The following is a 22,398-nucleotide window of genomic DNA, read 5'->3' as shown; positions in this document are numbered from 1 at the left end:
ATAGGTTGACTCTTATCGACATTCCCAGGAACTTGACGCGCTCAACCTTCTCAATCTCCTCTCCATTTATGTGGATGGGGGCATGTTCCCTTCCTTTCTGAAGTCAATGATCAGTTCTTTATGACCGCTATTTGAAATAGTGTTTCAAACCTTCAGTACTCTTTGCAAGTAGAAATGCTTTCGAACATCTCTCCTGAATGGCCTGGCCCTAATTCTTAGATATTGCCTTCTGATTCTTGAATTCTCAATCAGTAGAAATGGTTTATCTACGCTTTTTTTTCTGTTGATATCCTGAAAGCATCAATTAGAGCGCCCCTTAACTGTCTAAATTCTAGTGAATAAAGGTCTAATTTGTCCGGTCTCTCCTGATAACCCTTGAATTCATCCTTCAAAATGTCATCCTTGTAAATTTACGTTGAACTCTTTTTTTTGGACCAAAATATCCTCCTTAAGGCATGGTGCCTAGATTTGCTTGCAGCACTCTAAAGTGGGGTTTAACTATATAACTGCAACATAATGTCTGCATCTCTGTAATCCAGCCCTTTAGATATGAAGACTGGCATTCTATTAGCCACCTCGACTAATTTCTGCACCCATTAATGATGGTTTAAAGAGCTATGCTCCCGAAGCCACCAATCTCATTGGACATCCATTGTATTTAACTCAACTAATTTCCTATCCATGTCAGTAATTTGCCCTCTGTTCCGTGGGCATCCACCTTGGCTAATGGTCTCTTGGGGACTTTACTTAGACCCTGACCCTGATCCACTTAACTTTTTGGGACTTAGGTGAGCCATCCTCCTTTTCTGCTCTAAATATTGAAGCAAAATAATGGTTCGGCATGTCAGCCATTTCCCCTGTGGACATTGACAATATCCCCACTCAGCCTTCAGAGAGCCAATAGTGCTCTGAAATAGCTGCTTTCCCTTTTCTATTAGTATAACATTTCTCCTTGTCTTTTATGTCCCTTGCAAGCTTCTTTTCTTAATGCTTTTTTAGCCACTCTTATAAACTACTTTGTGGCCTTTTGATGGTCTTTATATTTGTCACATTCTGTGGCATATGTACTGTTCTTTGCATTTTTATGGTTGGTGTTAGATTGGCTTAGGTGAAGTCTTCACATCATCCCTTGTAACTCCTTATTAGGGAACTATGTTGATATACTGCTAGTTGATTTCTCAGAGTTGATGTTAAAATTTGAGTTGCTCAGAGCTGTCATACAGATTTTGAGTTGTATTATTTACATTTCCAACCCCTCAAAACCTGTGCAAGCTAGTAAGTGAATTAATTCTTGTACGCCATGTACCAAAAAAGCTATGGCACAAGATCTCAAACCAGCAATTATTTTTCAATTTTCTTTTTCAGTATTTATGTTCAAATACTAAAATTCAGTTAAGTGACATAATGGTGGTTAAAAATGTAGATCAATCATATTAACTAACTGATCGCTTCAATTTGAATTTTATAATAATGATGTGACTAGTATTTGCCCTTACAATTTCCTTCCAAATATCTGACCTTGTACACATGCACTTGTCCAGAATAAGGTGCTGTTACTTTAGTACCCTTTTTTTGATAAAATTACTTTATTTGGGGACCTGCCTGTCCCTATTTTGTTTTCTCCACCAGCCATCAGTGTCCCTACCATATTTTGAGCATGCACCTGGGTAAGCTTTCATAAGAAAACAGTTCTGTTTATACACATGCAAACCTATTATTTATATTTTCTTCTTCATCGTACTAATAACCTCATTTGTGACCAGAGCACAACACTTGAGTGCACATTCTTATGTACTTTTTCACCACCTTCAAGTCTCTCTCCAAGTTGCACACCATTCTGACTTGGAGTGATATTGTCTTTCATTATTAACACTGCATCAAAATTCTGGAATTCCCTAATAGCAAACTGTGGGTGTATCTACAACATATGGACTGCAGTGGTTTGTGGGTGCAGCTCACCTCCACCTTGAAGGCAATTAGGAGTGGACAACAGAAACATCCCATGGACAAACCCATTCAAAATAAGAAAAAGGGGCATTTACAGAGAAAAATCTCAAACTTTGCTGTTACATAAACACTGTACTTGTAAACGCTAACTGTACGTTTAAGCTATATATTATATTGTGACTGCCTTTGGCATTGTCTGCATTCACACTTTGCTGATATCTCAGGTTATGTATGTCTTTTGTTTTCATTTTTCTTTCATAGATCCCTTCATACAGGAGTTGTAACTGATAGTCCTTTTAAAGATATGCAATGATGAAATTCCAAATTAAATGCATTGGGCAAATATTCATGAGAGTATAATGATTGGGCCGTTAGCCATTTACAAGTTTCTGATGGTAGAACCTGGAAGTAAACCCACTGGAACAAAAGTAGCTTTGAGTAATTAGGAACAAAATCTGCTATCAAATTGGAAAAAATATTTTATAAGAATGCTTTTTAAAGATGCTTGTAAGACAACTTTTGGTCCATCACAATTTCAAACACTTTTAATGATGAACATATGTCATTAATTTCAAACATTAACAGTTACAGACCATATGACTACATGTCATTATGTTAGCAACACCTGTACAGTGATCACAGTACTTTTCTGCAGAAAGATTACAAATTATGTTAACTGTACAGTCAACAGTCCTCTCCAAATATCCCTCCTGCGAGATAATAGTTAATGCAGTACCCGAGCCTATCAAACTGGAACAAAATTAGTGTTTCTAAACTTAATTGTGCTTGTATATAAACGTATATATTTTTAAAATATATTTTATGTCAAAAGATTCAACAGAGATTTATTGAAGTTTTGTTTTTCAAAGTAGAAAATATTTTTCTGTTTGTATGTTACCTTTACCAAACAAAAACTTACTAGTTTGGTCGAGTCTAGGTCCTCATGCAGTCAGACATTGTTAACAATTTGCACAGGAGAGTCAATATTCTTAATTGGTTTCATTCAGAATTAAAGAAAATAAAGCAGAATATAGCTTTGCCAATAGTAATTCTTCTAGTCATAAATGGACACCATTCAAGCTATCAAAAAAAGTGGTGGCAGTATTTGAATCAAAGCAACCTATAGAAGTGTTCTTTGGTGGGACTGCAAGTGAAATTGGATGTACAATGTGGTCTAGAAGCATTCTATTCCTATTGTAAATTGCTTGTGTGAAAAGAGAAAATGCACAGTAGGCCACTCAACATCCATGAGATGGGGAAATATCTTGAATTGGCTGTAACTGAGTTCCTATTCTATTGGATCTCCTTATCCAATAACTTATCTATACTTTCTGGTCAGCTGTGCACTTTCTGAACCTTGCATCTCCAATGTTTATAGTTTTTCAAATTTATCTGTAAAAGTATGCTGACTTATTCCAAAATCTGTCTTAATATCATTTCTTAATTACATGTGCCAGCTTTGAATCCGTTAAATAGCATTAACCATGTTAATATATAAGTGGTGTAAAGTATATACCTCGACCAATTGTCAAGCTATGTACAATTCACATGCTTGCTTAATAAAGCATCTACGATTGCTTCCTCTTTATTTTAGTATTTAATTTGGCTTTCAGTCGTCTTTTTTGTTTCTTAATGCTGCTCAGCTGAGCTGGGCTTCCTGTGTTTAGGATCTCTTCCTGTTTGATGTTTGAGGGAGCCGAGTGCTGTGCTAAATCACTTTGTTTAAATTCCGGTGTGCCAATCACTCCAGTTTCTGCATCCCAAATAAATCCAGTCACTCGGATGAGGTATTTGTAGCTGGTGTACGACCATCCTGGACAATGAATGTCAGGTCTATTTGTTCTTACTATTGTGTAGTTACAGTCAACACGAACTCTTTCACATCCAATCGGCCAAGCTGAAGGCCTCATTGGTCTGTTGTGAATAACAGATTAGTATATTAGTTCAGGAGGAAATTGCAAATTAAATGTTCAAGAGAATAATGTTTTAAAATTTTGTTTAAAATGGCATCTAAAGCTCTCAAAAGTCTAAAACCAGACCTTTTAAACAGAGAGTTACATAAACTTATTTGCTCAGAGAGTACTGATTTATCATTATCTTGATCAAACTATTATGCAAGCTGAGTAGTTTCAAACTTAATGTAGCTCGATTATGACAATTTTCAAAGCGAGCTTTAGGGTACTGTTTTTTGGAAAACATCAAAGGCGGATAGCTTAAATTTGGAATTATATTGTTATCTGCCTATTTGGTGATCTCATCCCATTGTCCATTAGTGCAAACATTTGCAATGAGAAGAGAGGGGAACATACATGAACTTACACTTAAACCATATGATGCAGAAATGGTTTTATGTAGCACAGGAGGGTATTGAACCCAGAACTCACTAGCCCTTTTGCAATTCAAGAATGGCGGATGTACAAAACACTTCTAGGAAGATCAGGTTTCCTATTTTAAATAGGGAATGAAAATCAGACTTCCTCCTGCACACCATTTTAATTTGGTGCTCTGGAAGGCCATTAAAAACACACAATATTTGAAAGTCCATTAAGAAAATGGAAAGCCTTTGGAGGGGTTGGAACATTCTGTAAGAGAAATATAGCATTTTTGACAGTGTAGATGTGGTAATGTTAATTGTATTCATTGGTTGCAGGATCTCGTGGTGACCATAAAGAACATAAAACATTACAGCACAGAACTGGCCCTTCAGCCCTCGATGTTGCGTCAGACATGTCTGAACCCCATCTAACCTATACTATTCCATTTTCATCCATATGTCTATCCAAAGACTATTTAAATACCATTAAATTTGGCGAGTTTACTACTGTTGCAGGCAGTGGGTTCCACACCCCTACTACTCTGAGTAAAGAAACCAGCTCTGACATCTGTCCTATATCTATCACCCCTCAAGTTAAAGCTATGTCCTCTCGTGCTAGCCATCGCCATCTGAGGAAAAAGGCTCTCACTTTCCAACCGATCTAACCCCCTGATTATCTTGTATGTCTCACCTCTCAACCTTCTCTCTAATGACCTCAAGTCCCTCAGCCTTTCCTCATAAGATCTTCCCTCCATCCCAGGCAACATCCTAGTAAATCTCCTCTGAACCTTCTCCAAAGCTTCCACGTTCCTCCTATAATGCAGTGACCAGAACTGTATGCAGTACTCCCAAGTATGGCCGCACCAGAGTTCTGTACAGCTGCAAGATCCCCTTTGGCTCTGAAACTCAATTTCTCCAGTAAAAGCTAACCCACCATATGTTTTCTTAACAACCCTATCGACCTGGGTGGCAACTTTCAGGAATCTATGTACATGGACACCAAGATCTCTCTACTCATCTACACTACCAAGAATCTTACCATTAGCCCTCACACTTTTTCGCATTAATCCCCATTTGCCACTTCTCAGCTCAGCTTTGCAGCTTATCTATGTCCCTCTGTAACCTGCAACATCCTTCACTATCCACAACTCCACCAACCTTAGTGTCATCCACAAATTTACTTAACCCACCTTTCTACGCCCTCATCTAGGTCATTTATAAAAATAACAAACTTCAGTGGCCCAAAACAGATCTTTGTGGTACACCACTAGTAACAAGACTCCAGGATGAAAATTTCCCATCAACCACCATCCTCTGTCTTCTTCCAGCGAGCCAATTTCAAACCGTGAAATCACCCTCAATCCCATGCCTCTGGATTTTGCGCAATGGCCTACTGTAGGGAACCTTATCAAACGCCTTACTGAAATCCATATGCACCACATCAAATGCTTTACCCTCATTTGCCTGTTTGGTCACCATCTCAAATAACTCAATAAGGTTTGTAAAGTACAACCTTACCCGTCACAAAACAATGTTGACTATAATCAACTTATTCCTCTCTAGATAATTATAAATCCTGTCTCTTATAACCTTTTCTAACACTTTACCCATAACTGAAGTAAGCCTCGCTGGTTTATAATTATCAGGGTTGTCTCTACTCCCCTTCTTGAACAAGGAGACAACATTTGCTATCATCCAGTCTTCTGGCACTATTCCTGTATAGTGTATTGTATTCTTACTGTAAGTTGCAGGTGTAAAAAGAGAAAATGCACAACAGGCTAGTTGACATCCATGATATGGATGAATATCTTGAGCTGGCTGTTAACTGAGTTCCTGTTCTACTGGGCATCCTCATCTGGTTATCTATACTTTTTGGTCAGTTGTGCATTTTCTGAACTTCATATCTCCAATATCTATAGCTTTTTAAATTTAATTGTATAAGTATGCTAGGCTTATTCCAAAATCTGCCTCAACATCATTTCTTAATTACATGTGCCAGTTTTGAACCACTTAAATAGTATTAATCATTTTAATATATAATTAGTGTAAAGTATACACATAGACCAGTTGTCAAACTGCAATGTAAAATTCATCATGTTTGCTGGATGTAATAAAATGTTCCAAGGAGCTTCAAGTTTACGTTATACCACAGACTTTTACAACTACATAAGAAATTTTCAGGTTTGGTGAAAAGGTAAGTATAAAGGAGCATGTTAAAGGAAGAAGGTGAGGTAGCGAGATGGAGAAATTTGTACATTCCAGAATTGACATGAAAATGGCCAGAAATAATGGATTAAGATTGGGAGTGCATAAGACGTCAGTATGCAGTTATCCCAGAGGGATGTAGTGCTTGATGAGATTAGAGTTGGGAAAGTGTGTTTGAGGAACAGGTGAGGACAAGGAGGGATTTGAAAACAAGGATGAGAATTTTTAGATCAGTATGTTGCCTGCCTGCAACTGCAAGGTAATATAGACCAGCAATCAAGGTAAATAAGTGAGAATGACTTGGTGCACATGAAGACATAAAAGCATTTTGTTTTGGATGGCAAAGTTTATGGATTATGGAATTGTGAATATATAGGCCATAATTTTCTTGTATCTTAAGTAGAAAAGATGTTGTTTAGCATGCTTGCCTTCATTGCTCAGACCTTTGAGTATAGGAATTGAGATGTTACGTTGAGGTTGTACAGGACGCCAGTGAGGCCTCTTCTGTAATACTGTGTCCATGTTATAGGAAGGATATTATTAAGCTGGAGAGGGTCAAAAGAGATTTATCAGGATGGTGCTGCAAATGGAGGGTTTGAGTTATAAGGATAGGCTGGGATTTATTTCACTGGAGCGTAGAAGGTTGGGAGGTGACATTATAGAGGTTTATAAAATCATGAGGGGAAATGATAAGATGAATGTCAGGTGTCTTACCTAGGGTGATAGATTTCAAGACTAGGGGGCATATTTTTAAGGTGAGAGGAGAAAGAGTTTAAAAAGACATGGGGGTGATTTTTTTTACATAGTAGTTTGTGAACTTTTAGAGGAACATTTAAGGGACATTTAGATGAGTACACAAATAAGAAATGTTTGGAGAGATTTAGGTAAGTACATGAGGCAGCTGAGACTGGTTTAGTTTGAGATTATGATCACTGTGGACTGGTTGGACTAAAGGGTCTGTTTCCACGTTTATGACTATGACTCCTCATGTCATGGACCTAGTGCTACTTAATTGATTGACAGATGCTTTTTTTTAGAATCAAAATAAAAATCTGTTCTATCAGTGAAGCCTGAGACATCTGTGGCAATTGTCCCATATGAATGTTTGGCTGGGCTTCAAAAGCATTTTCTCAGAAGATATTCTCCAAGAACTATTGAAACTTATGAACCTATAACAACAGATTATATCTTTGATGTAGTTTTTGTTTACAAGCCTAAGGAATTTAAATGATTAGTTGAGGGACTTTGGATCTATGTCAATTATGAGGAGTTTGAATTCAAGGTTTTCTTGGGTCGTTAAGAGGTTCAATGGTTTTACTAGTGATTTTACAATAATTCCCATTGCTTTTGTAGATTCCTAAGAACTGAACATAGCTGGTACTGAGTGGTGGCAATGGAGGATATTTGAGTACAAAAAGGTGGTCTGGGTAATGTGAAGTGGCATGGTTTAGGGAAGAAGAGAGTTAAGTGGTGACTTTTAGGAGACCTTTAAATGATATTAGGAGTTGGGCACAAGTCAACATTTAGTCATAGTAAAAATCTGAATTGATTAGTTTTGATTTGTTCATGGACAAAGATTGATTAGGGTCTGAATGATGATTTACTCACGTTTCACATTCTTGGAAGAGATCTTTGCCCAACTGTAAACAGCGGCAAAATTTGCAACCCAGCGATGGTGGCTCCTGCCATTGATTCCCAATTAGGCTTGGTGAACACCGGTCTAGAAAGGACACAAGGGTGCATTTAAATTCAAGATCAAGCCAAGTTATAACATTGTATCAGTTTTGCATTTTGTTCAGGATTTCAGTACATTGTTTAACTGAATTTTGAATCTTTCTGTAATGGAGTTGCATTCAGGGCAGGGTTTGTTGCACCTCTCCAAACTGTATGCTTGGGACCAAGTCATTTCCAGATCCCAGAATTCTCTGGATAATAGAATGATGTTGGAGTGCCCATTAGTATTTAATCGAGAAAACAAATATATCAATATTTATCTGAAGCATAAAAGAATACAATGTTTTATCAAAACAGTAATAATATTTAATTTATATAAATACTACATCTTACATGGTCCCTAGTTACTTGGGGGTGTTCAAACCATTCCAAACATCTCAAGTTCGGAAACAATAGATTTCCAGACTGGAGAGGATACAATGTAATTTAATGTGTTATGATCACATTTAAGATGCAATGCTACTGGGGCCAAGCAATTAAAAAAAGTTAAAAGTATTAACTGGCAAATAAAGATAGTCACTATTAGAATCTTAGCATAAGTGCATCAACATTTAAAGAAGAACTAATATTTTTGTGTCAAACAATATTCTTCATGGCCCACATAGTGGTCCTTTATTCTTCACTGAGATATCTATGACCTTCATCAATCTTAATAACTTGAGACAAAATGAATGGTCACATGAAAAAAATGCAAGTGTAGGAGAGCCAATGTGAATCTCTAAGGGAAGCTATGTTTGACTAACTTACTGAAGTTTTTGATGAGGTAAAATGATGAGCTTTGATCAGGACAATGGTAATGATGCAATGGGCACAGATGTCTAAAGCATTTTGACACAATATTGCACAACAGACCTGTGAATAAAGTTAAATCTCATGGAATTAAAAGGGCAGTATGAAACCGTCTGAGTGATAAGATACTGACTAATGAGGAATGGTTAATGGGTGTTTTTCCAGCTAGGATAAAGTTTGCAGTGGCGTTTCCCAGGGGTCAGTGTTGGGACCCTTGCTTTTCCTGCTATATGATAAACTCTACATTGTTACTTCTGACAGTCACACTCTCCAACTTTTTTTAGTTAGATGTCTTTCTCCTTGCAACCCTGTAGACATTTTCATTAAAGACAGCATATAAAATGCACAATTCTGGAGTAATTTTACATTATAAATCCTACATGAAAGGAATGGATATTGGAATAAAGTAAGTTTTAAAAATTGAACCAATTTCCTTTTCCTTCTTGTGGAAACTTTGGGTAATAGCCTTAAAGAGCCTGTTCAGAGCCAGGAGGCAATTTCCTTTTTAAAAGAATTGAAACTTGCTTCATAATGTACATCATTTCTTCAATAAATATGTTTGTGGATCAGGAGTTAGGAGAATAGTTCTCTGAAAGGGTGACCATTCCACCTTGACTTATTTGTTTTCTACTTTTTTAAAATCCTAATATTGTCACTTTAGTCACAAATAAGTGACTAGTATTATATTTCCAAATTTCTTTAAAATTCTTTAACAGCAGATGGAAAAGCTTTCCAGAAATAGCACCCTTTCCCCAACCTGTCCACTCTTCTCCTCACCTCCTATTTGCAAAGCTAGTTTTTCTCACTGAACAAAACCAGAAGTTTCTGGAAAAGCTCAGCAGATCTCACAACATCTGTGGAAAGAAATCAAGATTAACATTTCAGATCTGGTGACCCTTCCTCAGAACTGGTGGTAGTTAGGAAAATGTTGGTTTTATATTGAGAAGATAGGGTTGGGGGATGGCAAGGAGTAAAGCAGTAGGTAGGGTTAGAGAGAGAAGAACAGTTGGACAGCCAAAGGAATGGACAACGATCTGGCTGGGAGGATGAATGGCTGCTAATGGAGACTAGGAAAAAGTGAGGACTGCAGATGCTGGAGCTCAGAGTCAAGAATGTGGTGCTGTAAAGGCACAGCAGGTCAGGCAGCATCGGATGCTTTTCCAGCACTATACTCTCTGCTTTTGGGGACTGTTAGTGGCTAACAATAGGTAGTCTGTAATAGCAGACTATGTGATAACAAAGCCTGGATTTGTGTCGTAGAGGGCTAGGACACGAGGGAGTTCAGACCCTAAAGGTATTGAACTCGTTATTGAGTATGGAGGGGCTGCAGAGTGCCCAAGTGGAAAATGAGGTGTTGTTCTTCCAGTTTACACTGAGCTTCACTGGAACACTGCAGCAAGCCTGAGACTAAGCAGACCTAAGTTGCCTGCCACTTTAGCACACTACCCTGTTCCCTGGCCAACATCTGTGTGTCAGGTTTGCTGCAGACAAGGTAGCAGTGAAGGAATATCTCACTGGAGACGTTACACCTGGGATGGACAACCTGGACTGGAAGTGTAAATAGTACAAAAGTAAAGCCTCTTGGGAAGAATGACATTTGACAGAATCACAGAAGAATTACGGCGCAGAAAGAGATCATTCGGCCCTTCGTGAATGCACCTTCAAGTGATTTGACGTCAGTCGCCTGCTTTCCCTCCCTCACACCTTTGGTTAAATACAACCATGTACTGTCCTCTTGAATGGCTCTGACTCACCTGGTCAGGGTGAAGGAGATGCATGTACACCGAGATGGTAACACAAGGCATAGAGTGGCTTTTGCCCAACTCCCCAAATTTTCGTATTCTTTCAACTTGCAGTTTTTAAAATATTGAATTCTAAAAAGGTGGCACTATCCTTCAGCGCTATGTGCTGTATAAATGGAGTCCTATTGATACTTGGTTGTTGAAAGGAAGATTTACCAATACTTTTCCCATCTTCCGTCCACTCCTCCAAAGACTCGTCATTTTTTGAAAAAAGGGCTAGCGACAAACCTTTGCAGAATTCAGATACCTGCAACCCCTTTTCCCACCCAGTCCTCGATAATAACACATTGCAGATGTTAAGATTTTGGTCAAACAAAAGTTCATGCTTCAATTTACTTTAAAAAATTAAACTACTGCATTTAGCGATTAAAGTTGCCTTTCCAAAGATCCATTTTTGGGGTAATGAGTTGATGCTAAATTTCCAAACTTACTTAAATCCGCCCCCAGCAGCAGCCCGTGAGCGGCTCGTGTCAAAACACCAGGAATCAGATAAAGGAGCATCCAAATCATGCGCATCTTGAGCGAAAACCGATCCAGGCTTCTCTGTTTGGGAAATGACTGAGGCTGGAGAAAGGATTTCAAGAGCTGTGATTTGTTGTAATGAGGCTGATTCTCTGCTGCATATAAAGAGCTTTTAAATATTTTAAGAGGGCTCTCAGGTTAGGGCTGTTACATCATCGGAATGTATGGTGAACCAAAGCAGGAGGCGTCTGGAGGTAAACTGACAAATTAGGGGTGACAGGATTGAGACTTCCCACACAATTTTACCATTTTTTGTTAAATTTCGAAGTCACGCAACAATGGAATTTATTTGATGTTCATGAAGGGACAGTATTTTGCTTTTATTAAACTATGGGCTCCTGCATTGCTCTTAACTAAGGTATGTAAACCTCTTCTACCACGGGAGAGATTTGTACCATTATCCAGCCAAAGGACAGTCCAGCGAAACTGCGACGTGTTAACAATATCTTAATTACACAACAACCAATAGATATTTGTAACTATATGTAGACTAGCAGATAGAAAGAAAGTCAGTTATTGAAAGGTGAGAAAACATCGCTTGAATTTTGTGCAGCTTTTTTTCTGTTAGGAACATTTATATAATATTGACTCAGTATGTGTATACCTGCAAAATTACCTAATTTTAAAAATTGTAATATTTTGGATGTGTGTAGCTCGTTTACGTGCATATAAATGTGAAGGTTCAACATGGAGTTCCTTATTTCGAAAATGCTGGGATCTAATTGATGTACATGTCAACATGGTTCAAAGTTATTGTTTTAATCTTTTATTATATAAGAATCAATCTGCTGATAAATCATTGAATCATAGAGATGTACAGCACAGAGTCATAGAGATATACAGACTCTTCGGTCAACTCATCCATTCTGACTAGATAACCTAAAGTAATCTAGTCCCATTTGCCAACACTTGGCCCATATCCCTCTAAACCCTTCCTATCCAGATGCCTTTTAAATGTTGTAATTATACCAGCCTCCACCCCTTCCTCTGGCAGCTCATTGTGTAATATATTGTCCATAGCAGCCAGAAAATTCATGATACACCTTGTAAACTTGCTGTCCAAAGTTAAACATGTTTGTGGTAACGTTGAGCAAATATCCTGCTTAGGACGCTGACAGGCCCTGGAAAATGATGGTGTTTTATCATTGACATTGTATTAATGATGTTTTTAGATCAATGTTGTGCAACTGACAATAATCCAAATATAACAATAGGATACTTGAAAATAAGTATTCATTATAGGCTGTGTTAAATATTTACAGTCAAAATCTATGTAACAGGGCTTGAGACTGCTTCTCCTTTACAGAATATCAGATACCCTCTGCAATATTAATATATTTTACAATTTAAGAATGTAACATTATTTGATTTCCATTTTTTGCATCACTCTCAGCAGTCCAAGTGATGTAGTTACTGTCCCAATGCTGTTTGGGAGAGAACTTCAGGACTTTCAACCAGCAGGTAAAACAAAGTCAGGATGATAGATACATTTAGTAATTAGAAAGACATAAAGTGAATGGGAGAAGACAAGGCAAGAGCAGAAGAATCAATAGCTTGGATTTTCTCTTCATTTTTTAAATTCCTTTTTTCCCTGTTTTGGTGGACAATTCCAATCTTTAGTTTTTTTCATTATATGTCATCTCAAAGTGCCAAGTATGCTCCTGTAGTCTTCCCCTATAGTCACAGCTTTGATTTTCTCTTCCACTTACATACTGGTCACTTGCCACAATGTTAAGTTATGCTATCTGAAACCGAAGAAGAAATTCTCAGTCTCTCTCTCTCTCTCATTAATGTATATTGCAGCTTCATGATATCAAATGTTTCACCAGAGCAACGACAAGGTCAGTTCTTTCTTACTAGAGGAAAATACTGCAGATGCTTGAAATTTGAAATTAAAACTGAAAATTCTGGAAACACTGGCAAGTCAGGCGGTATCTGTGGAGAGAGGAACAGCATTAACATTTCAGGTTGATTATTTTTAATCAGCACTCAATGCTGATGATAGGCATTGTTATATATATTTATATATATTTATTTATATTTATATAACCTTATATCTATTTCACTATCCACAGATCTTGATTGAGCTGCTGAGTATTTCCATCATTTTCTGTTGTAATGATAAGTGGAAACCATCTTCTGCAGCCTATGCTAAGCTCAAGACAATCATTTCAAACCATGGAAGTGGGATTTGGGGAAATATGGGAGGAAGGTTGACAGAGATGGTTGGTGTAGTTTGGGTATGGAATTGGGCTTTTGGAGTATGGGGGCAAGGTGGGGACAAGGAGGAACAAGTAAAGGGAGAAAGAAGAAGCGTGGTTGATCAGAAAATTAAGAGCAAAGAACAGAAAGAATTAATTAAAGAGGAGAGATATAAATATGTCAAAGAACAGTTTTATTTTGAACAATCAAGAACACCACAGGATATCAAGTAATTATATATAAAAACACAGTAATTGCATTCAAGAAATTCTTTAAACATTTTTGCTAGTTTGATTTTCCAAATAAAAGTAATTTAGCCCTGCAGCAAAGCACAATAAGCATTAGAAAACTCATAGTGTGAAATTCTAACACTAACCTTAAGGAGCAACATTTTTTGGAGGGAAGGGCACAACTGTTTGGATAGGACAAGGCAGCAAAATCCAAAAATATCAACTTATATAGAGTATTGTACCAAAATAATAATTAATATGATAATTCTGTAAACTCCTATGAATAAGTGTTCAAATGAACTAAAAATCCACTTTGCATATATTCATAAATTATACTGTTACTTAACATGTTAATTCTTCCTCTCGCGAATACATTCACAAACCACAATTTGTTATAAATACAGTCCAAATTAATTTTATAAGAGCACAGAAAATCCATTTTGCACTTACTTCACAATGGCAATGGAGAAGAAGTTGAGTGGGACCTGGTCAACATTTAAAGACTTTTTAGCTTAGATTAGATTCACTACAGTGTGGAAACAGGCCCTTTAGCCTAACTATTCCACGCCGACCCTCCAAAAAGCAACCCACCCAGACCCATTCCCCTATATTTACCCCTGCACCTAATACTACAGGAAATTTAGCGTGGCAAATTCACCTAACCTGCACATCTTTGGACTGTGGGAGGAAACTGGAGCACCCGGAGGAAACCCACGCAGACACGGGGAGAATGTGCAAACTCCACACAGACAGTTGCCCAAGGCGGGAATTGAACTCGGGTCCCTGGCGCTGCGAGGCAGCATAAGGGAAAGCTTGTAAGGGAAGCTTGTAAGGGAAGCTTATACCAGGAACTCAGTACAGCAGAAAACGTAATGGAGTATCTAAGTGCAGAAGTGAAATTTGAAAGGAAATAAGGAAAGGAAAATCAGGATTGGAAAAAGTTTATGAGGTAAAATCAAGGAAAATGCAAAGATGCTTCATAAGTATACAAACAGTAGGAGGATAGCTAAAGAAAACATAGAGTTGAGTAGAGATAAAACAACAACTTGCATGTGAAGGAGTAAGATGTAGACTCTTTTTAATTAATGATTTTGTGTTTATTTTTGCCAAGTCAGGGATCAATATATAATTTGGTTATGGAGCAGTGTAAAATATTGAATGTAGAAACTCATGAGAGGAAGTATCAATCAAGAGTTCATCATCCTTGAAATTGGCTAAATCAACATGCTTATATGTAGTGTATTCCAGGCTCCAAAGTGAAGCTACATAGAAATCATGGAGGTTTCTTGTTCCTCCCTGGCTTTCGATTTGTGTTGGAGGTTCTGGAAAATTGTTAATCATGCAAAATTGTTTAAGTGGGTGGAAGAGATGGACTATGTGACCATATACTAGTCATTCTAATCTTGGTAGTGGGTACATTGGAAACAACCCTGAGGGACAGTAAAAATCATCATTAAAAAAGATATGAATCCATTAAAAACACATACCATGGATTTGTAAAAAAAGACAATGTCTGATTAATGAATTGAATATTTTGCAGAGGGAACAGGAAAGGTTGATGAGGATACTGCATTTCTTGTGGTTTTCACAAGATACCAGATGCAGAATGGCAAAAGAAGGAATAACCTCCGGGATCCAAGTTTGGCTTGTGATAGGAAACTAAAGAGTACTGGTAGACAAAACTCTGTATTGATGTCTTTGTGGGCTATGTCAATGACTTAGACTTAAGGGTTGGGGTGTGTTTAAGAAGTTTGCAGATATAACAAACATCAGCCATATTTTTGATAGTGAGGAATAAAATTGCAGATAATAGCATGAAATCAACAGGCTAATCAGGTAGGCAAGAAAAGGCAATGGGGTGATGTGATGCTCATGGTGAGGGCAAGCAGGGGGGCCAGTGTGTACAAGTGGAGGAGCCTGGGAGTGGGGTTGTGAGCGTTTAAGTTGGTGAACGCAGATTGATTTTTTTTCCCTGGATAGAGTTGAGCTTTCTCAGTGTTGTTGGAGCCACATTCATCCAGGCTTGTGGATGGAGTTCCATTGCACTGCTGATTTGTGTCTTGTAAATGGTAGAATGGCATTAATGAGTCAGAAAGTTGTTCACTGTAGAATTCTCAGTCCTTGGTCTACTCTTGTAGCCCCAGTATTACTGTGGCAGATCCTTTGGTTAGTGATGATTTTGTTTATTTATTTAGGTTTTATTGTCACATGTATTCAAGTACGGGGTACAAGAGTATAGCGAAGAGTGTACAATTCGCCACACGCAGTGCCATCTTAGGTACAAAGTACTTCGGTAAAAAATCTTAGTTACAGAAGTAGAAAAATAAAGAAATAAGTTAAACAGTTCAGCACAACAGTCTTCTTGGTTTAAAAGTTAAAAAAAATTAAAGAGTCAAGCAGTGCAAAGTTCAACACTATGGCCCTCTTAGTAAGGGACCTAAGGGACAGTTTTTTCACACAGAGGGTGGTGCACGTATGGAATGAGCTGCTAGAGGAAGTGGTAGAGGCTGGTACAATTACAGCATTTACAAGGCATCTGGATGTGTATATGAATAGGAAGGGTTTAGAGGGATATGAACCAAGTGCTTGTAAATGGGACTGGATTAATTTAGGATATCTGGTCGGCATGGACGGGTTGGACCAAAGAATCTGTTTCTGGGCTGTACATCCCTATGATTCTAGTATACAAGTCGAAAAATAAAGAATAAAGTTAAAAGTCAAACAATACAGTCCTTTCTGAAACCATCGGCCTGCATATGCTTCAAGCTGGGCTTTGCCCAAGAGGGGCATGCTTTCACCTGCACTGGGTTAAGACCCGCCCTTGCTTGCCAGCTGCCTTTTCCACCGACTGCTGCTGATGATGTCCATTGGGCACTAGGCTTCGCAATGACTCGCAAGGCTTCAGTCCCGACTGTTGCTTCACTGCTGACCACCACTGCTGCCATCCTTTGATTTTGTGGCAATTCAGAGATGGTATCACTGTTGAATGTCAAGAGGAGATAGTTAAATGCTTTCTAGCTGGACGTGGTCACTGTATTGCACTTGTGTGACATGCATTGCTATTTGTCTACCCAAATCTGAATGTTGTCCAGGTCTTGCTATGTGCAGGCATAAATTGCTTTATATACTGCTGAGGAGCAGACATGCTCATTTCTCATCTTTTGATGGAGGGAAGGTCATCAATGAAACAGCTGGACATCTTTGGGAGTCAGGAAAAATTTCCATTGATTCCTCAGAAAACCTAATTCCTAGATCCCACTATATTCAGCTGCTTTATAAATGACCTTTCATTGGATTAGGGCTGTAATGAAGTCTGAACTAAGTGACCCTGACAGAACCCAAACCGAGCATCATTACTCTAGATATAGGTGAATAAATGCCCTTTGTTAGCACAGTTAATGACACTTTCTGTCACTTTACTGATGGTGGACAGTCTACAGATGGAGCAGCAATTGTTCAGATTGGATTTGGACCTGAACCTTCAACCTGAAAGCAGCTAAATTAATCTTTGGATATTCTGTACATAATGTTCAATTAACTTATTGTCATGGATGATCTCTATTGAATATTCCATCAAAAATCTGAGTTTTGGAATTATTGCTAGTATTTAGTATACATTACAGCATGGAAGATAATCGACATACATATTGACATGGATATACAAATTTGGAGCAAATTATACAGAAAAAAACATATTTGAGAAAGCTCTACCACGTCTAGTTATTGGGGAAACATTATTGTCATGTCACACTCTGAAATTTGTGATTCTTTTAAAATATTACTGAACAAGTAAATGTTGAAGTATTTTCATTATTCTGAATTTGCTCGTATATAAAACATAGTCATTCATTTTGCGGGTAGGAAACAACAAACATGTTAACTTTTGTTTGGAACAAAATTGAATATAATTTTGGCATCAGTTGTAGTCTGGAAAGTGGCAGCCTGAGCAAATAATACAATAAATCAAAAACACCACCTGAATTTTGCAGTACCTGCTGTTTAAATTTTCATCGCCCTTACAGTAAATTTTTACAGTTGCATACCTAATAGAGCTAACTGTGTCATTAATACATTCACATGTTTCTAATAGGAACAACTATGTACCATTGTGAAAAAGGGTCACTGAACCCAAAGCGTTAGCTCTGCTTTCTGTCAACAGATGCTGCCAGTCCTGCTGAGTTTTTCCAGCACTTTCTGTTTTTGTACGTACAGCTGATTCTGCTGCTTTTCTTTTTACAATGTTAAGACATTAGGTTTTGGTGTGACATCTATCCTCCTGTAAATGAAGATGTAATCCACATAAAATTGATTGGGCATCCACAATCTGAACAAAGGTTTGAGGCTGAACATTGTACCTTTCTGGTAACTATTTTAGCTATTTTCAAATACGAGAGTTATCAAAATGGGTTAACAACTTACAGAAATCTGGAACTCTTCCCCAGCAAAACTGTTGCGGCTAGGTTGACAGTTTTGAAACCAAGACTACTTAGAGTCATGGAATCATAGAGATGTGCAGCATGGAAACAGACCCTTCGGTCCAACCCATCCATGCTGGCCAGATATCCCAACCCAATCTAGTCCCACCTGCCAGCACCCAGCCCATATCCATCCAAACCCTTCCTATTCATATACCCATCCAAATGCCTCTTAAATGTTGCAATTGTACCAGCCTCCACCACATCCTCTGGTAGCACATTCCATACACGTACCACCCTCTGCGTGAAAAAGTTGCCCCTTAGGTCTCTTTTATATCTTTCCCCTCTCACCCTAAACCTATGCCCTCTAGTTCTGGACTCCCCCACCCCAGGGAAAAAACTTTGTCTATTTATCCTATCCATGTCTCTCATAATTTTGTAAACCTCTATAAGGTCACCCCTCAGGCTCCGGCGCTCTATGGAAAACAGCCCCAGCCTGTTCAGCCTCTCCCTGTAGCTCAGATTCTCTAACCCTGGTAACATCCTTGTAAATCTTTTCTGAACCCTTTCAAGTTTCACAACATCCTTCCGATAGGAAGGAGACCAGAATTGCATGCAATATTCCAACAGTGGCCTAACCAATGTCTTGTACAGCCGCAACATGACCTCCCAACTCCTGTACTCAATACTCTGACCAATAAAGGAAAGCATACCAAACGCCTTCTTCACTATCCTATCTACCTGTGACTCCACTTTCAAGGAGCTGTGAACCTGCACTCCAAGGTCTCTGTTCAGCAACACTCCCTAGGACCTTACCATTAAGTGTATAAGTCCTGCTAAGATTTGCTTTCCCAAAATGCAGCACCTTGCATTTAACTGAATTAAACTCCATTTGTCACTTCTCATCCCATTGGCCCATCTGGTCCAGATCCTGTTGTAATCTGAGGTAACCCTCTTTGCTGTCCACTACACCTCCAATTTTGGTGTCATTTGCAAACTTACTAACTGTACCTCTTATGCTCGCATCCAAATCATTTATGTAAATGACAAAAAGTAGAGGGCCTATTACCGATCCTTGTGGCACTCCACTGGTCACAGGCCTCCAGTCTGAAAAACAACCCTCCACTACCACCCTCTGTCTTCTACCTTTGAGCCAGTTCTGTATCCAAATGGCTAGTTCTCCCTGTATTCCATGAGATCTAACCTTGATAATCAGTCTCCCATCGGGAACCTTGTCGAACGCCTTACTGAAGTCCATACAGATCACATCTACTGCTCTGCCCTCATCAATCTTCTTTGTTACTTCATCAAAAAACTCAATCTAGTTTGTGAGACATGATTCCCCACGCACAAAGCCATGTTGACTATCCCGAATCAGTCCTTGCCTTTCCAAATACTTGTGTTTTATTTTGTTTTATTTTGTTCAGTGAAGGTGTGAAGGGTTACAGAAAGATTTGAGGTGCTGATCATCCGTGAATTTATTGTACAGCTGAAGAGGCTAAATGGTGCATTGCTGTTTTTATCATACATATGTGCAACATGAATCTATTGTTTTCTAACACATCCTGACCTCATTTCAACTTTTTCACTCAATGCATCAGACATGGAATGCACTGCCTGGAAATTTGATGGAGGCAGGTTCGGTTGAGGCATTCACGAGGGTATTGGATAATTATTTGGATAAAGATAATGTGCAAGAGATGAGGCAGGAGTTTGGCTGTAGGTAATGATGCTCAATTAACAAGCCAGAGTAGCTGAATGGCCTCCCTATGCACTGTAACAATTCTATGATTCAGTAAACTGCTGCCTGCCTGCCAGCTACAGCAATCTCTGGAGTAAGAGACATAACAGCATTTATCTAACATTCAAGTATACAATAAGATAAAGTCGTAAGAAATGAGAGCAGGAGGCAACAATTTGGCCCACTGACCTTTCTCTGACATTCAATAAAGTCATGGCTAATCTAATTGTGTCTCCACTTTCCTGCCTGTGCCCCCATAATGCTTGACTTCATTATAGATCAAAATTAATGTCCCTCTGAGAAATAAAATTGCTGCTCATCTGCTCTGATTTTTAAATTATGCCCTCAGTTCTAGATTCCATCACGAGGAGAAGCATCCTCTCAGCATCTACTGAAAACAAAAAAAAAAATACGGGTCAAGCAGCATCCACGGAGAGAGAGCAAGCTAATGTTTTGAGTCAAGATGCCAGTTGATTAAACACAATGTAGGAGAAAATTACTGCAGATGCTGGAATCTGTAGTGGAGATCACAGCAGGTCAGCATCTAGCTTTTCCTGCCCCCCTCATAATCATGTGTTTCTTAATAACATCACTTCTCATTCTTCTAAGCTCTACTGAGCTTAGGCTGAACCTGCTCAACCTTTCCTCATTAGACAACCCTTGATCCTGGGAATCTGCCTCATGATTTCTCTGAACTGTTTTCAAGGCAAGTATGGTCCTCCTTAATTAAGGAGACCAAAACTCTGCATACCAATCCATGTGCAATCTCACTAGATCCCTGCACAGTTGCAACAATACCTCCGTACTTTTAAATTGATAATATAAAAATGATACATCCACTGAAAATCTGAAATAGAAAACGCTGGAAAATCTGGCAATGTGAAGAGAGAAACAGAGTTAATATTTCAAATCAAATATTATTTTTCTTCAGAACTGAAAGGAGTAGAAATGAAAAAGACTTATTGTTCCCTACTTTTATATGCCACACCCAATCACCATTCTGTTTGCCTTGCTAATTACTCATTTTACCTGCATGTTAGCATTTTGTGATTCTTGACCATGGGCATGAGGACCCCTCTGCAATGTCATTTTCTGCTCCCCCTCCCTCCATTTAAATAACATGCTGCTTTTATTTTCTTCTTGCCAAAGCAGAAATCTCACATTTTCCTACATTATATTCCATCAGCCAAATTTTAGCCCACTCACTTAACCTATCAATCCCCTTTTTTGGATACTTTAAAACCCCTTCACTACTTACTTTCTCACATATTTTTGCATCATCAAAAAATTTGGCTTCAATAGAGTCAGTCCCGTCATCAATTATTATTGTTAAAATATCATTAATTTAGACTGTAATGAGTTGAGGCCGCAGCACTGATCCCTGTGGCACTCCACTAGTTACAGTTAGCCAGACTGAAAAAGATCCACTTATCCTGACTCTCTGTTTCCAATTAGAGAGGCAGCTAATATACTGGCGCTGAATGAAATTTAAAAGTGAGAACACAATTGGAATCTGCATGCAGTGAGTCATTGGACACATGTGGGCTGCAACAAGCCCTGGAGAGAACTACAGTGTCTGTGCCAGCTTTCCAGATGCCGAGATCGTAGATGCCTTCTGCCAAAGGGGACTGAGATGAGGACTTTGATGAGGTGCCAATCAGGAGAATTGCAAACATGACAATGGCTAATGTAATGATCACCAAAGCTGGAACAAAGTGTATTTGTCTTCAAATAAGTGTTTGCAGTTAGGTGTCACACTATAGGTGAATAGCAAGGTGGTTAGCACATTCCCTGATGTGTGGTCAGTTGACAGACTTACTGCAGAACCTTCTTCCACTTTAAAAGAACATGGATGAATCTGTCTTCAATGCAGCTTGGAGTCCATTCTTTCCAATGTGAATTTCCAGTTTCATGACGGCATCCAGTGATTGCCGCCTCAACTTCCACTGCACCACAAGTAAAAGCCATCCAATGTTTCAGCGTTGCAGTGGTGGCTCAGACAGAGGAAATGTGATTCAGGCTCCTGACATGCTCAGAATGCTACCCTCCAGGTTGTGGGATCCACCCTCCCTGATCGGATGCACCAGCTCGCCAACAGAGCTTCAAACACAATCTACAACACTTTCACACATTTTCTCACAGTAGCAGGAAGCCAAAAGCAGCTAATAGGAGGTGCCTTGCAGAGCTGGTTGTGTTTTCAACCGAAGGCGATTAGCAGGTTTGGGCCTGCACAGTCCATGTTTCAGAAACTGGTGTCAAACCAGCCAGCACAGCTCTTTGAACTCACGATCTGATCACTCCTTATGTTTCTGGCACATGCACAACACATTCGCAATAGTCACCTTCCCAGCTTTGGGACCTGCACCAAAATCTGCCAGGGACACTTTCACTGTGCTGGCATCAATTGGAGCTCAATTTCATGGCATGAGTTTAAACTCAACCACTGGGGGTAATTGGAAAACTATTATCTGCTACTTCAAAGCTGCTGGATTTCCAT

At 38.7% G+C, this 22,398-nt stretch overlaps 1 protein-coding gene across 1 annotated transcript; it reads right to left on the bottom strand.

Annotated features, from left to right (window-relative positions):
- Positions 1-3,515: 3,515 nt before the first annotated feature.
- On the bottom strand, positions 3,516-22,112 carry LOC122559249 (uncharacterized). Its single transcript, XM_087994573.1, has 6 exons — positions 21,721-22,112; positions 16,544-16,724; positions 13,171-13,248; positions 11,223-11,355; positions 8,075-8,186; positions 3,516-3,861 (listed from the first exon to the last, which is right to left on the bottom strand). The coding sequence occupies exons 1-6, from the start codon at positions 21,867-21,869 to the stop codon at positions 3,516-3,518; spliced, it is 999 nt and encodes a 332-aa protein (XP_087850699.1). The 5' UTR covers positions 21,870-22,112.
- Positions 22,113-22,398: the final 286 nt, after the last annotated feature.

The sequence above is a fragment of the Chiloscyllium plagiosum genome, unplaced genomic scaffold (assembly GCF_037043375.1).
Source record: "Chiloscyllium plagiosum isolate Xiang-an unplaced genomic scaffold, Cpla_swu_hap1 HiC_scaffold_14, whole genome shotgun sequence".
In the NCBI taxonomy this organism is placed as follows: domain Eukaryota; kingdom Metazoa; phylum Chordata; class Chondrichthyes; order Orectolobiformes; family Hemiscylliidae; genus Chiloscyllium; species Chiloscyllium plagiosum.
Note: the sequence above shows the minus strand (reverse complement) of the source record. Positions and strands in the feature narration are given on the sequence as shown.